Here is a 13,402-nt window from a genome sequence, read left to right as displayed (position 1 = left end):
TCTCTCCTCTCCAACAATTTTTCACTCCCACTCCAATTCTCTACGCCCCCTGGGCCAGTGCAGGGCCTGGGTCACTGGACAGGGACAGGGAGCCTACTCATCCTATCATTGTTTACCATTAAACCTACTCGTCAACCGGGAAGGTGAAGGGATGGAAGGAGAGAGGGTAAAGGGAAGGGAGAAGGGAGCTGAGTTGGAAAGAGAGAAGGGAGGAAAGGAGAGAAAGGATGGAAGAAGGGATGCAACTTATCAAGCAAAACTTGTTCCACATACACAAGACAGCTCTCGGTGTGCTCTGGTCTTGGACACAAGAGGTAGTCTGCTTTAACGGACGAAGGGAACTGAAACTGAAGCTGAAGAAAAACACCACGGCGGATGTGTTTCTAATGTCTCAGACCAGCACTCGTCACCCCTGCTCGGGCATGCTGGCTAGGCTGCTAGGGCATCTAAGGAGTCCTAATTTGTTCCCCTTCTCCTACAGATCAAATATCCTAAGTGAAAAGGAAAATACCTCCTTCACCCTCAGTACACATAAGTTTTTAAGTGCAAATATTTTCCTGACATTTTCTTTTAAAAAATCTTGGGGAGATATTTTGGGGGAAATAGGCCACTCTAGTATAAAGAATGGGGCTTGAATTCCACCACAACCATTTATTAGGGGATCTTCAATAATTATTCTCTGGACCTTGGTTTCTACATCTGTAAAACGGAGACTACACTTTCTGACTCTTAGGGTTGAGGATTAAGTAATACATAAAGCACAAACAAATATATGGCATATATTAGGAATGTACCATGAGTTCCTCCCCACCCCAGCACCTCACATTACCTTCCCGTCATTTGTGTTAGTATCTAGCGCTTCTCTAAAAATTGCCAGGGGTGTAAAAAATAACTAATTAAAATTAATACTATTTTGTGAAATAAGCACATACTATTTTGTGAAATAAGAATTCTAGATCAGGGTTGTGTTTTTTTTTCTTTTTTTTTTAGGTGGGGGTAAGAGGGTCAGAGGGATAGGGAGAGAGAGAATCTTAAACAAGTTCCACGCTCAGTGAGGAGCCCAACGTGGCACTCAGTCTCTTAACCCTGAGATCACGACCTGAGCTGAAATCAAGAGGTGGACAGCTTAACTGACGGAGCCACCCAGGCATCCTTAGATCAGGGTTTTTCAACCTCAATATTATTGGCATTTGGGGTTGGATAATTCTTTATTGTGGAGGGACAATTCTGTGTTATAGAATGTTTAGCAGTATGCCTGGCCTCTACCCACTAGATGCCAGCAGCAACCCCCTAGCTTGATAACACGCGGGGCAAAACTGTCCCTTGCTGAGAACCACTGTACTACATTAACTTCAACATGGCTTTCTTCTAAAGGATCTCTGTTAAAGATGACAATGGTTGGAAAGATGGTATCTGGCTTGCCCCCTTCTGCAGAATACCTCGCCAGGAAGAATCAAATACAGGTATTTCCCACTTTTTCAAGTTTGTGTTATGAAACTTTGATCTTTCACAAGACCCACATTAGTACCTGTTTTCTCTAACTGAAAGAAATCTGAAGAGGATCTTCTGCTTTTAAGGAAAGGCAAAAAGCAAAAACAGCTTTCAGTGCTTGTTTTACAAGCAAGAACTTAGAGGCATCAGTAAGTTCCTTTCCCAGGAACTACACTCGGCAGCTCAGCATCAAGCAGCCACAGTTTGAACTGTGTCTGTGAGCATCTGTGCTTTATCTTGATTTATTTTGTGTATCTGTTAGCAAGATGTGTCCCTAAGGTGTCAGAAAAGCTAAGGAGAGGTTATTTTTTGGGTGTGGGAACGCTCAAAAATTATTCCATATAAACTAATGGTAATTTCTTCTTCATTCTATGCCATTTGGGCTTATAAAAGATTTTGTGGGAATGCTCTTCTTTCAGGTAGCAGGGGAAAACTGCACCAAGAATCATGTGGTCAAAATGAATAAAACCTGGCAATTTCCTGCAAGAGGGAAAAATTTTTTAAAAATTTAACAGAGATGCTACCCTGACCTACTGGAAATCCGGGCATTAAATACTTAAATATTAAGAATCTACCATTTTTATACTGTTTTAAGAATTTTCTTACTATAAAGATTATTTTTAATTTTTTAAAAAGATTTATTTGCGAGAGAGAGAGAGAGCGTGCGCGCGCACACACACAGAGGGAGAGGGAGAAGCGGACTCCCTGCTGAGCAGGGAGCCCAACCAACGTGGGGCTTGATCCCAGAACCCTGGGATCATGACCTGAGCCAAAGGAAGACGCTTAACTGACTGAGCCACCCTGGCGCCCCAGGATTATTTTTTTAACATGGGCACTCACTAACCTGAGTTCCTTAGAAAATTAGTTCCATTTCTTCCTGTCAACTGTTTCTCTTTTGCTGATAAAATGGTGTTCTTTTGCTGAACTAGACACCTAATTCCTTGCTGATAGATTATGTTAACTTTAAAAAACAAACAACAAAACCACTTTTAGGAGGTGGGGTAGCCCTTACCGCTTGTCGGTACTTGTTTACATTTTCTTGAAGCGTGTTAAGTAGAAAACTGAAGATCTTTTCCATGTTCTGGGTTAATGTTTGCTGGATATCCCTTCTTCTTTGAGGGGGTAGTGTCTGAAAGGTCACTACATCCTCTGCCAGTCGTAAAAGGATAAACATCACTAATTCTGTCTGTGTTTCCTGTATCAACAGAAACAAGCTAATTAAACTGAAACCTCTTTTTCCCCATAGGTATGCCCAAAAGCTTTCTGTTGACAAAATAAATTCCAGAACAACTCCCCCCCCAATAAACTGAACTGATATAGTTGTATTTCATACCCCTTGTTTGGAAAGGGTATCCAGTTCTATTAGCATATCAGGCCAGTGCTGTGGCCACTCCCGCTTGATCATTTCTACTACAATTCGAGACAAAACATCTTTAATATGGTTTTCCTCTTCCAAAATATCCAGGGTTCCCTGAAAAAGAGTAAGAGATAGTAAGAGGTTTGCAAGACTGAATTTAAAAAACCTAAAAAACCCAAAACCCCTGTGCTGTGAAAGTGTACAGAACTCCTCAGCAGGCTTGCTTTTAAACTAAACAGAGTAAGCAAACCTGCTCTCCAGGGGTGACTCACTTGTCCTGCATTCCCACTAGCATTTTCCTCACTTAAAGCCTAAGTAAGGGTTGCATCAGCTAATAAAAGTGACTGTGGCACAGAGCAAGGAAGACATCGTTTTCCTTTACAAACTCAAGAGACTCTCATATTGACTGTTTCATTTTGTAAGAGCGCCAAAGTAAAAGAGTACAGAAATGAGGAGGACAATAAGAAGCTGATAAACTGAGAGAGTTAGAAGAAGCAACTAAATATTTTACCGATAGTTCTAGCATTGTAAGACACAAAAAAACTATTCCTCGGACTTTGTTCCTCTGGAGTTTGATATTGAGATTAATGAATTAGGACTTCCATCAAGTTTCCCAAGAACTAGCAAAATACAAATTCTAAGTTGATTAATAATTTTGAAGGGAATTTTTTTCTACTAAAGGCACTCAACTTTGGAGAGGAAAAGGTGGGAATTCAACTTTTCATGCTATTTGTAAAAAAGAAGAAAAAAGGCTGTGGATTTTAAGCATGTTTAAAGTTATATCCTAATTCCTGATACTAATTCATCAAGCAAATTTTGTATTGTTAAAATCATACAGTAATTCAATTTGGAATAAAAGGAAACACACAACAAAGTGCAATCTAATTTAGATCTAAGAATCTTGTTCATTTGCTGAAAATGTTTCATCTTCTCTGCCCTGTTGAGCATGCTGTTTTGACCTCTGTAGAACTAGGGAATTTTTACACAAATGCTAAAGAAGTCGCTCTTAGTCTAATCTACCCTTGAAACCCAAGTCTTCCAACCAATCATTCCTTACATTTGCAATCAGCTCCATGACACTGTTCTTCAGATAGACCTTCTCCAATCGAGACATGCTGTTCCACCGAAACCTGGCCACCAAAATGCATAAGGTCAAGAGAACCACATTAGAAGTCTTCATAAGAGACTAGCTTTGATTCTGTGTTATATTATGCTAGTGATTTCACCAAGAAATTATACTTTTGATTTTGTACCCTTCAAAGAATGGACAAGAACACTCTATATTCAACTAAAATGCTAGCAACAGAAAAATTCTTGGGAAAAAGTCCTACATAGGAAGTGGTCCACTAATTGAAATTCACACAGAATTTGTGCACAGATTAGCTTTTCCCGTTGATTTTACTGATAGGCCAAAAGCAAATATACACCTGGGACAACCGCAACAAATGCAGTTGCTTCTCAGAAAATAAAATGGTGATACCACTAACTCCTCTTTTTTTTTTTTTTTTTTTTTATGTGCTGGCTTATGAATAACACAATCCCACAAAAACTATGGCTAAGTCTTAAAAGCTGATTCTTCTGATAGACACTGGGGGTAGGAGACTCAAGTTAGGAAGGGTTTTCAGTTTTTCTTGTAGAGTCCTGCTTCGGATTTGCCATTCAGAGAAACAACACACTCAAACTTTAAAAAAGAATTAAAAGCACAATGCCTAATCAGAGATTTAATTACCTATACGCTGTATTATTGTAAAAGATTTTGAGATCAGCTGGCATTTAGTAGCAGCTCAATAAATACTGACTGAACCACTATCAGCTAATATATGTAGAATGCTTAGTATGTACCATGTATTTTACATGGATGAAGAAACTGAAGAAGAGAAAGGTTAAATCTTTAATAAGAGTGCTCTCAAGGCTGTGGTAATCTCTTGGGGATCATTCCTTTCTTCTTGGCGATCGTTCTTTTCTACTCGCCTAAAGATTATCTCAATGAGTTATATAAGAAATAAGATTTGCTCTCTCACAGACTTCAGTGGTACTGTCCAAAAGCTCCTTACTTGACAACGTGTTCCAGGATCTGAAGGCCAAAATGTCTGACGATGGCAATTTGTGTCTTCTCAGCCAACCTCAAGCCACAGGGGACACAGATAGGGCACTTTTCTTTAAACTCTTCACAAAACTGAAACAAAAAAAGTATTTTCCTTAGAAAAGAGAGAGTGCGGATTAAAAAAAAAATTTTTTTTTAAACTTCAACTTAAGAAACTCCAACCTGAGCTATATTTTTAAACAGCAAAATCTAAATCAATAGTACATGAGCAAAGAACTGATAAACATTTCTTTCACTTTGATAGTTATAAATTTTCCATGCTATGGCCAAATAATGTTGAAAAAAGTCTGACCTAAATGAGTAAAAAATTATTTGTTAGAGATATACCCCTGAAGTATATAGGGATGAAATGACAATTTCGAGGATTCGCTTTAAAAAAAAGTTAGGTGGGGGGAAGGAATAAAGGAAATGTGGCAAAATCTTTATAACTCCTGAATTTAGGTGAGGGGTATATACAAGATCACTGTAGTATTATTCTTTACTTTTGTGTATATTTTTAATATTTCATAGCAAAAAACCAAACTAATAGAACTCAACTGTTTCTCATTCCAAATCCTGTGACGACACCTATGTTTTTAAAAATAAAATTTTCTCAAATGATGTTCACTCTACTTTAGAAAGTTACGTCATTTAAAACCTACACAGCACTTAACTGAAATTAATAAAAACTTCTAAAAAATATATGCACAAGTGTTTTTCCTAATGATCGTCTCTCACATCCCACACGGATAGTTTGATGTGGGAATAAGTTCCCATTTTATTAGCATCCCAATTTGTATCAGCATTCCCAAACTGCAACAGGAGAGTCAGACCCGGGAGCTGAGCATCCGGACTCAAGAAAACTACTTTCAGGAAACCAAAGTGCCCTTGTTAAAATGCAAAGTAAGTGGTAGAAGTTCGTCTTCGCGAAAAATAGCCTGAGAATAGAACACAGTAAAAGAACATGGGGGCAGGGTTGTGAGAATTAGCCCAGAAATAACCCAAGACACAGAAGAGGATTAGTGAGAGGTGTAAGAATGTAAATAAAGTGGCACTAGGGGGCTGGAGCTCGACTAGGACGGTTCAGGAGGGTGCAAGGAAACCTTTAATGCAGGGGAGACAGTCAAGAATGTAGTTGGTATTGGGAACGTGATGGGCACGTGCGCCACGGAAAGGCTAGGGGATGTAGGGCTTGGGGTAATAAAATAGAAGCATCCGGCTGTGGTGCGGGCAGGACTGAACAGAAGTGGGGAGAGGAGAGGGCAGTGGGAAGTCGTAGTGAAATGAGAAGCAGCAAGGAACCGGAGGGTCCCGAGAGAAGGGCAGGCGCGGCTAGTAGAGAAAGCCGGGAGTGAGACGAGGCGCGGAGGGCGGGGAGGGGAAAGGCTAAGGCCCCCCGGGGTTGTGGTAGGAGGTCCAAGGGCCTCGTGGGCGGGAAACCAGCGGGGCTCTGAGCGGCGGGGGGACCGCTGGGGTTGGGGGAGGGTCTTGGGGCAGGCCCGGGGAGCCAGACCCCGTCTACCTTGAGGGCTTCCAGCCGGTAGCGCTGGGTGGAGCTGGGGTCCATCATGACCGTCACCGCTTTCACCAGCTGCTCACACAACGCGTTCACTTGATCCATCGCCATGGCTAGTGCCACGCGCCGCAAACGCGGACCACGGCCGTCCCGGGAGCACGAGCTACCGACCGCTCTCTTCGCGGGACCACACGCCCGTACCGGGCCGCGGCGGGCTGGGGGGTGGGGAGCGGGAGGAGGAGCGTGAGCTGCAGAAGCACCAGCCTGGAAGGAGCGGGGGTTGCGCACGCGCCCGACTCGCCACTGCGCACGCGCCCGCGGAAGTGGCGGCCCCGGTGTGACGGTTGCTTCTCAGGGGGCGGAGCGGAGGACGGAAGGGCAGCAGTGCGCAGGCGCGTCAACGGCTTTTTTGCTGCGCGCGCTGTCTAATCTCTGTTCCGACGGCTGGCTATTGAACGCTCGTACTCTGCCTAGCTCCGCGGGGCAGTGCGCGGCTTCCCCGGCAAGGGTCGTTTGTGACTTGTGATCCGTTTCTCCGTCGTCACGGGGAATAAATCTGTCGAAGCCGACTGGTCCTCTTCCGGAAAGGGGGCAGATATTCAGGACCCCTTCATTTTCCTTCCAGTGGACAGCGAGCCCGGCATCTTTGGCGTCCGTGGTTGGCAGTTTTTCCAGGTGCTTGCCACATTGGTAAGAGAATTTAGAACCGTTCGGTATCGCTGTTTTCAGACTTTTCATGTTGTCTTGGCTCTTGGTTTTATGCTAGAGCAGTGGCTGGTGGTGACGTTGGACCGAAATTCGGTGAAACAAACGCATTGTCCACTGAAACGTAAGGCCCCGGTATGGTCCCCTAAGAGGAATTTTCTTGTGGGAAAACGGTATATTTGCTAGCTCTTAAACCTCCCTCTTCACTTGTGCTTATTTTCCTTAGATGTGTTATCGCCTGAACGGCACCAATATTTGATATTTGAAGATAAATAATTGCAATTATTGATGGCTTGTGCAGTTTGGATCATTTGAAGGTCTGCATTGAAGGCTTCAAACGAATGTAATCCTTATTCGGGAAGGGGGGTTTTTAGCAGCGAATGTGTTTCATTTTTCCATCTTTACAAAGGTCTTGCTTTCTCCAGCATGATACTAAATTGAACACTTCAGCAGCTTCATTATCTGTTGAAATTTGCATTTTGGGTTTTGTGTTTGTTTACTCAGTAAAATATTTGCTGGACTTAAATCACTGCTTCCTATTCAAACTCCATTTCTGCTATTTGTATCTAGCATGGTACTTCCCTGGTGTGTGTGTGTGTGTGTGTGTGTGTGTATGTAAGAAAATTGTTTACTATTTTTATTCTGGCATTATCTGTTCCAGTGCAACACAAAAACCACTTCCTTTCAAGTAAGGTGATTTCTGACATGTTACGGTTTTAACAAATGTTTAAAGTTATACATTCTTCCAGTTTTCAGTGAGTGGAATTTATAAGGAATTAATGCCTTGATTACTCAGGTTTCTTAATTCATTGTTTTCTTTCCACTAATCTTCTGTCATTGTTAGTTGCATGCCACTTTTCTCAAGGTGATGTTAATTGTTGATGCTTTTTTTTTTTTTTAAATACAGTCCGGTGCTTACTCAGCTGTATAACCTGTGTTTCTCATATTTAAATCTTGAATTATTGGTGTTTCCATAAGTATCTTATTTACTTTAGTTCAGTTGTTTCCAATCTCTGCTACGTATTAGAACTGCCTGGAGAGCTTTTAAAAATCACAATATACAGGTCACACCCTGTTTTGTGCTATCTTGAGCTATTAATAATAATGCTTTAAAATAATAAATTTAAGTAAGATAACATTTAAGTAACATTGATATTTGGCTTCTACCACCAGACATCCTAATTTAATTGGTATGGGTGTGTTTTGTGCTATCTCAGCCTAGCGATGGTAATGCTATGGTTAGAAATGTTTGGGGGCACTCACCTGGGCTCCAGTGAGCTTCCCACAGACATCTCCTGTTTCCAAACCAGTGTTCTTAGTATGATTGCAGGACACCCTTTAGCAGTGACCCTCAGGAAACTTTGAAAAAAAAAAAAAAGTTTATTCCATACAAGCCCTAGAGCTCAGAAGACACACCAGTTGGGCACACAGCAAAGTTAGAGAGGGAGCAAACTAGCACAGGCCTGGGGTTCTGCTTTTATTGGGATTGAGGGTGGCAATCAAGAGTTTCATGGGTGAATTTAAAAAATAAGGGCAGGAGGGGCATTTGGGTGGCTCAGTCAATTAAATGTCGCCTTTGACTCAGGTCATGATCTCGGGTTCCTGGGATTGAGCCCCAAGGTGGGGAGGGGGGACTCCCTGATCAGTGGGGAGTCTTCTTCTCCCTCTCTCTCTGCCCCCACCCTGGCTTGTCCTCTCTCTCAATCAAATAAAATCTTAAAAAACAAAACGAAACGGGAATTTAAAGTACAGGAAGAGAGAAAAAGGAAAACAAAAAACCAAGCACCCAAAAATGGCCAGTTATTGAAATCAACCAAGAACTCTAAAACAAGGGAATCTCAGTTGGGGGAGGTGGCCTGGCACTTTATCTAATAGTCATTTGGCTGGCTATGTGTTTATTCGAGATAGTCATCTTTGAAGTGGATGCCTCAGCAGTCCAAGTGTAAATCAGACATCTTCATTATGAAAAGGGGGGGGGGGGTGGGGAGAACAACTGTCAGGGTTTACATAACAATCTACCCTGTGATGCCAGAGTCAATGATGAGGACATTAGCTGCCTGGATAGCTGGTATGTTAAAAGTCAGGGTTAAATAATTATATAGGCCATAGTTTGAAATCCAGTCTCTATTCGTTGTCCCAAACTTGAAAGGGTATAGCCATGAAAACAGGTCAATGATCCTATTTGGCTAGCCCTGAAAATCTGTTCAAGGATTTGGTTGATATTGTGAAATATTTTAACATCTTCAGCCATATGGTATAAGTAGATTTGAGCCTGTCTTGAGTTGTTAGATTGTTTTATATTCAGTGGAACCAGTTTCTTAGTCCTGAGAATAATTAAAGGGTTGTGTCTCATTTCAGAAGGTGGTCATGCAGGTGGGGTCCCCAAGTTAAGCCTGTTTAAAAAAAAAAAAAAAAACAGTAAATTTAAAGATCTTATTGGCTTTTTTCAATGGTTATGAATTGGGCAGCGTCCCATCTAACAAAAAGAAGCTCCTGAGAGCTATACAAAAATGGAAGACTTTTATAGGCAGAAGGCAGCATGATAAAGTTACTGTCAAAAGAGTGGATTTGTTTCAAGCAAGGCCATCTTCCTTTGGGGAAAGAACACTAGTGCTGACCAGGAAATTCCAGACTGACAGGGTAAGATTACCTACTGGGAGAGGCTAAAACTGCAATTAGGTATTTAGTTTTGGTTTGGTGACATGGGCTTAGTATAAGTGACTCCATTTTGGGCCTGCTGTCTCTTTTAATAGGCCTACATGGTGGAACTATTTGTTTCAGGCATTTAATAAGAGGTATTTCTATGGAAACAAAAGAAATAAAAAAACAAAAGTTAATGTTTGGAGGAGATTATGATCCCAGTTTCTGAGTTCTGAAGGCAGCCATTTGAGATTTCTAGATGTCAGGCTCAAAGCATCTTCAGATGGAGTGAGGACAGACAGTGGTGATCTTAGATTTTCCTGGTTTGCAGTTTGAATGTCTCTGGTGATCTTTTCTGAGTGGCCCACACAGTAACAGGCACAAAAATTGTCTATACATGAACTATTGTGGTGATTTCTCTTAAGTTTATATCAAGTCCCACTTCAGCTTGCATGACTTTGGGAAAAGGCAATTTTAGTTCTCAGTGTTTCCAAGTCAGAAGGGTGGGAGAACACTTGGAAATGTTAGCTTGGAGAGTTGTAGCCAAATATTGGAGGAAACTAGAAGAATTCAGGATCCAGTCCAGTTTAGAGGTGGAGAACAAAGCCTCAAAGACAAATAACAGCAATAGAATCTGATATCCACAAAGGTGTATTACTGAAACATTCTTTGTCTCACAGTGACCCCCATTTCTATTAGAGATAGTTGAAATAAGGCTAATTTGTTTGTAAATAAGTCTAATCTCATTAAACTTGGCTGATTATTTTCACAATTACAGCAAGGATTTACATAATTGCAGCAAGAATTGACCATACAGACTTTGAAGTCTGCTTTGCTGGAACTTTTCATAAGGAATCTCAGATTGAACTTTTAAAACCCTCTCAAGTTTAGGAAGCCAGGGGGCGCCTGGGTGGCTCAGTCGTTAAGCATCTGCCTTCGGCTTAGGACATGATCCCCGAGTCCTGGGATCGAGCCCCACATCAGGCTCCTCTGCTGGGAGCCTGCTTCTTCCTCTCCCACTCCCCCTGCTTGTGTTCCCTCTCTCGATGGCTGTCTCTCTCTCTCTGTCAAATAAATAAATGAAATCTTTAAAAAAGAAAAGAAAAGGCTAGGAAGCCAATCCAGCAACCTGCCAGTAGGTCTTGCCTGCAATACCTATAAATTTGGGTGAATTCCTCTCTTCTTGAGGTTCCTAAAATACCCTGAGGTTCCTGGCCTTGCCAGGATGTGACCTTCCTTAGGAAGGCTATCGGGATCTCTGTAAGCAAGGTACCAGGTTGATTTTTCAAGGGGCTTTGTCGGCTCGATAAAGTCAACCTTAGTTCCTTAACTATTATAACTGTCTGCATCTTTCTCAAATATGACATTCCAGTGAAAGTCTGGGTAATATAATCAATGTTTCCATTTGTTGTCCTGTTACAAGAAGAACAGATCCTTATTGAATTTATTCAGATAATTATATTGCCACAAAAATAAGAATATTCACGGACAGTTTTCTAGTTCTGGAGGATTCAGGTAGGGAGAAAAAGTACTTGTTTCATCTGGGTACTCAAAAGTATACTTTACCAAATTGCTGTAAGTCAGAGATAGCTTAAGAAAAGAGGTTTCTTCAAACTGGAAAAAATTAAACATTAAAGAACCAAGAATGTTTCATACAGAAAGTCATAAAAATTATAATCATCCTCATCAGTTCATTCAGTCCCATGGAATTCTTCTTGATTTTTTTGTTAACAGTTTTATGAAACCGTTAGTTTCTCTATTAGTGTCGTGTCAGTTCTTACCCAGTTCAGTGGTATGATCTAAAAGTTATCAGAAACCTGTATTCTAGAGTACTTGTCACGGTCCTTTCCATGAATTTCTGAAGACGAAACACATTTGTAAACAACTGTAAATGACAAAAGACTTAAAAATGTCCATAGTTAAAGATATCCTGAGAGTTCATTGTAATGCAGTTGACAAGGAAATTTGGCATTTCTGTGACATATAACATTTTTTAGAGAGGGGGAGAGACAGAGGGAGAGAGAGAATCCCAAGCAGACTCCGCGTCCAGAGGGGAGCCCAACATGGGGCCAGTCTCACAACCCTGAGATGACCTGAGCTGAAACCAAGAGTCAGACGCTTAACCGACTGAGCCATGGCACCCCCAGTGACACATAACATTTTAAAATGGTAACTTTTTAAAATGATAATTGGAATTAAGATTGATAATATATCAGAATTTTAGGAATTTCATATAGTTTCTTGAACACTTACATATACATACAAAGATATGCATAAAGAAGGTTTAGTGTTATTTTGTATTTGACACTGCTTCCTACTAATTTAACGTATATACAGGTTAACCCCACTATCTGAAAGTAGAGCATTCCTTTTTTTTTTTTTCCTTTAAGATTATTTATTTATTTGAGAGAGAGAGAGAGACAGAGATAGCAAGAGAGAGCTCAAGCAGGGAGGAGAGGGGGAGACTGCTCAGCCGGGAGCCCCATTCTGGGCTGTATCCCAAGACCCTGGGATCATGACCTGAGGCAGACACTTAACCGACTGAGCCACCCAGGCACCCCATGAAGGTAGAGCATTCCTATGAAACCTTTCATAGGCCAAAATGGTGTAAAGCAAAAAAGCAGTTACCATTTGTTTATATGGAAAAGTTTTGAGCATTCTCAGACCTAAAAAATAACCTCTCTTAAACTTTTCTGATACCTTAGGACACATCTTGCTACTGGATGCACAAAATAAATGAAGAGAAAGCGCATATGCTCACATAGCCCCCAAAGCTATGGCTGCTTGGTATTGAGATGCTGAGTGTAGTTCCTGGGGAAGGCGCTTGGTGGTGCTGCTCCTGCTGCATGGAGTGCAACCTCTGTAATGGCTCATTGTAAAACACACCAAACACTGTGTTCACTTTTCATCTTTTTCCATAAAAGCGAAAAATCCTCTTCAGTTTTCTTTCTGTTAGAGAAAAGAGGTACTAATGTGGGTCTTTCATAAAAGTGAAGTGGCACAAGGCAGACTTTCAAAAAGGCATCTGTAACCCTAATTAGTTTAACATCTGTCTTTTATAGAGAACAAATCTTTTGAAATGTTCCATGGGCCCTCTGAAAAACCTCAAAATTAGTTTGGGGTCAAAAAGATGACTTTAGAATTTGATTTTGGGGGGAAGTTTGTCAAAAATATCAAAAAGGTTGAAACCCCTTGATTAAATAGGATCACAGGTCATTGTGAAACAATACTTAGTTGTCTATTTAATCAAAGAGACAAAGACTTTACAAGCAAATACAACAAGTTACATAGTTGTAAAAAAAAAAAGTTTTAGCTCTTAATAGAGAAAGACTCCATTTTCTATGGTAGTGAAAGACTTGATAAAGATAACATGAAACATAGGAAATTATCTTGACAAAACAGAATCTTTGTTTTCTAGGCAGATTACTTAAAAAGGTAAAGAAGAATTTATCAGGAGCACACCCAAGAAAACACCCTTGTAGCAGATGAAGGAAAATTAATTTTTTTCCTTTTTTTTTTTTCGAGATTCTATTTATTTATTTGAGAGAGAGGATGAGCAGGGGGGAGGAACAGAGAGAGAAGCAGGCTCCCAGCCAAGTGGGGACCCCGA

The 13,402-nt window shown here is 41.0% G+C and overlaps 3 protein-coding genes across 13 annotated transcripts in view; 1 reads left to right on the top strand and 2 right to left on the bottom strand.

Annotated features, from left to right (window-relative positions):
- Positions 1-6,732, bottom strand: part of XPO5 (exportin 5) — a 45,423-nt gene extending 38,691 nt beyond the window's left edge. For both annotated transcript variants that reach the window (XM_045801254.2, XM_045801262.2), the window contains exons 1-5: positions 6,454-6,732; positions 4,903-5,024; positions 3,906-3,978; positions 2,825-2,962; positions 2,504-2,686 (exon numbers count right to left, since the gene is read on the bottom strand). In XM_045801254.2, the coding sequence (XP_045657210.1) occupies positions 2,504-2,686; positions 2,825-2,962; positions 3,906-3,978; positions 4,903-5,024; positions 6,454-6,558 (621 nt within the window). In that variant the 5' untranslated portion in view covers positions 6,559-6,732. The remainder of the gene's footprint in view (positions 1-2,503; positions 2,687-2,824; positions 2,963-3,905; positions 3,979-4,902; positions 5,025-6,453) is intronic.
- A 110-nt stretch (positions 6,733-6,842) lies between these two features.
- POLH (DNA polymerase eta) overlaps positions 6,843-13,402 on the top strand; it is a 37,369-nt gene continuing 30,809 nt past the window's right edge. For 3 of the 7 annotated variants that reach the window (XM_045801312.2, XM_087857071.1, XM_045801268.2), the window contains exon 1: positions 6,843-7,137. The gene's annotated coding sequence lies outside the window, so the exon portion shown is untranslated. The other 4 variants (XM_045801277.2, XM_045801287.2, XM_045801295.2 and 1 more) reach the window with 4 other exon arrangements.
- Positions 12,155-13,402, bottom strand: part of GTPBP2 (GTP binding protein 2) — a 42,816-nt gene continuing 41,568 nt past the window's right edge. For all 4 annotated transcript variants that reach the window (XM_087857074.1, XM_087857072.1, XM_087857075.1 and 1 more), the window contains one exon: positions 12,155-12,741. In XM_087857074.1, the coding sequence (XP_087713200.1) occupies positions 12,663-12,741 (79 nt within the window). In that variant the 3' untranslated portion in view covers positions 12,155-12,662. The remainder of the gene's footprint in view (positions 12,742-13,402) is intronic.

The sequence above is a fragment of the Ursus americanus genome, chromosome 29 (assembly GCF_024610735.1).
Source record: "Ursus americanus isolate L20-20 chromosome 29, mUrsAme1.1.p, whole genome shotgun sequence".
NCBI classification, from domain to species: Eukaryota; Metazoa; Chordata; class Mammalia; order Carnivora; family Ursidae; genus Ursus; species Ursus americanus.
Note: the sequence above shows the minus strand (reverse complement) of the source record. Positions and strands in the feature narration are given on the sequence as shown.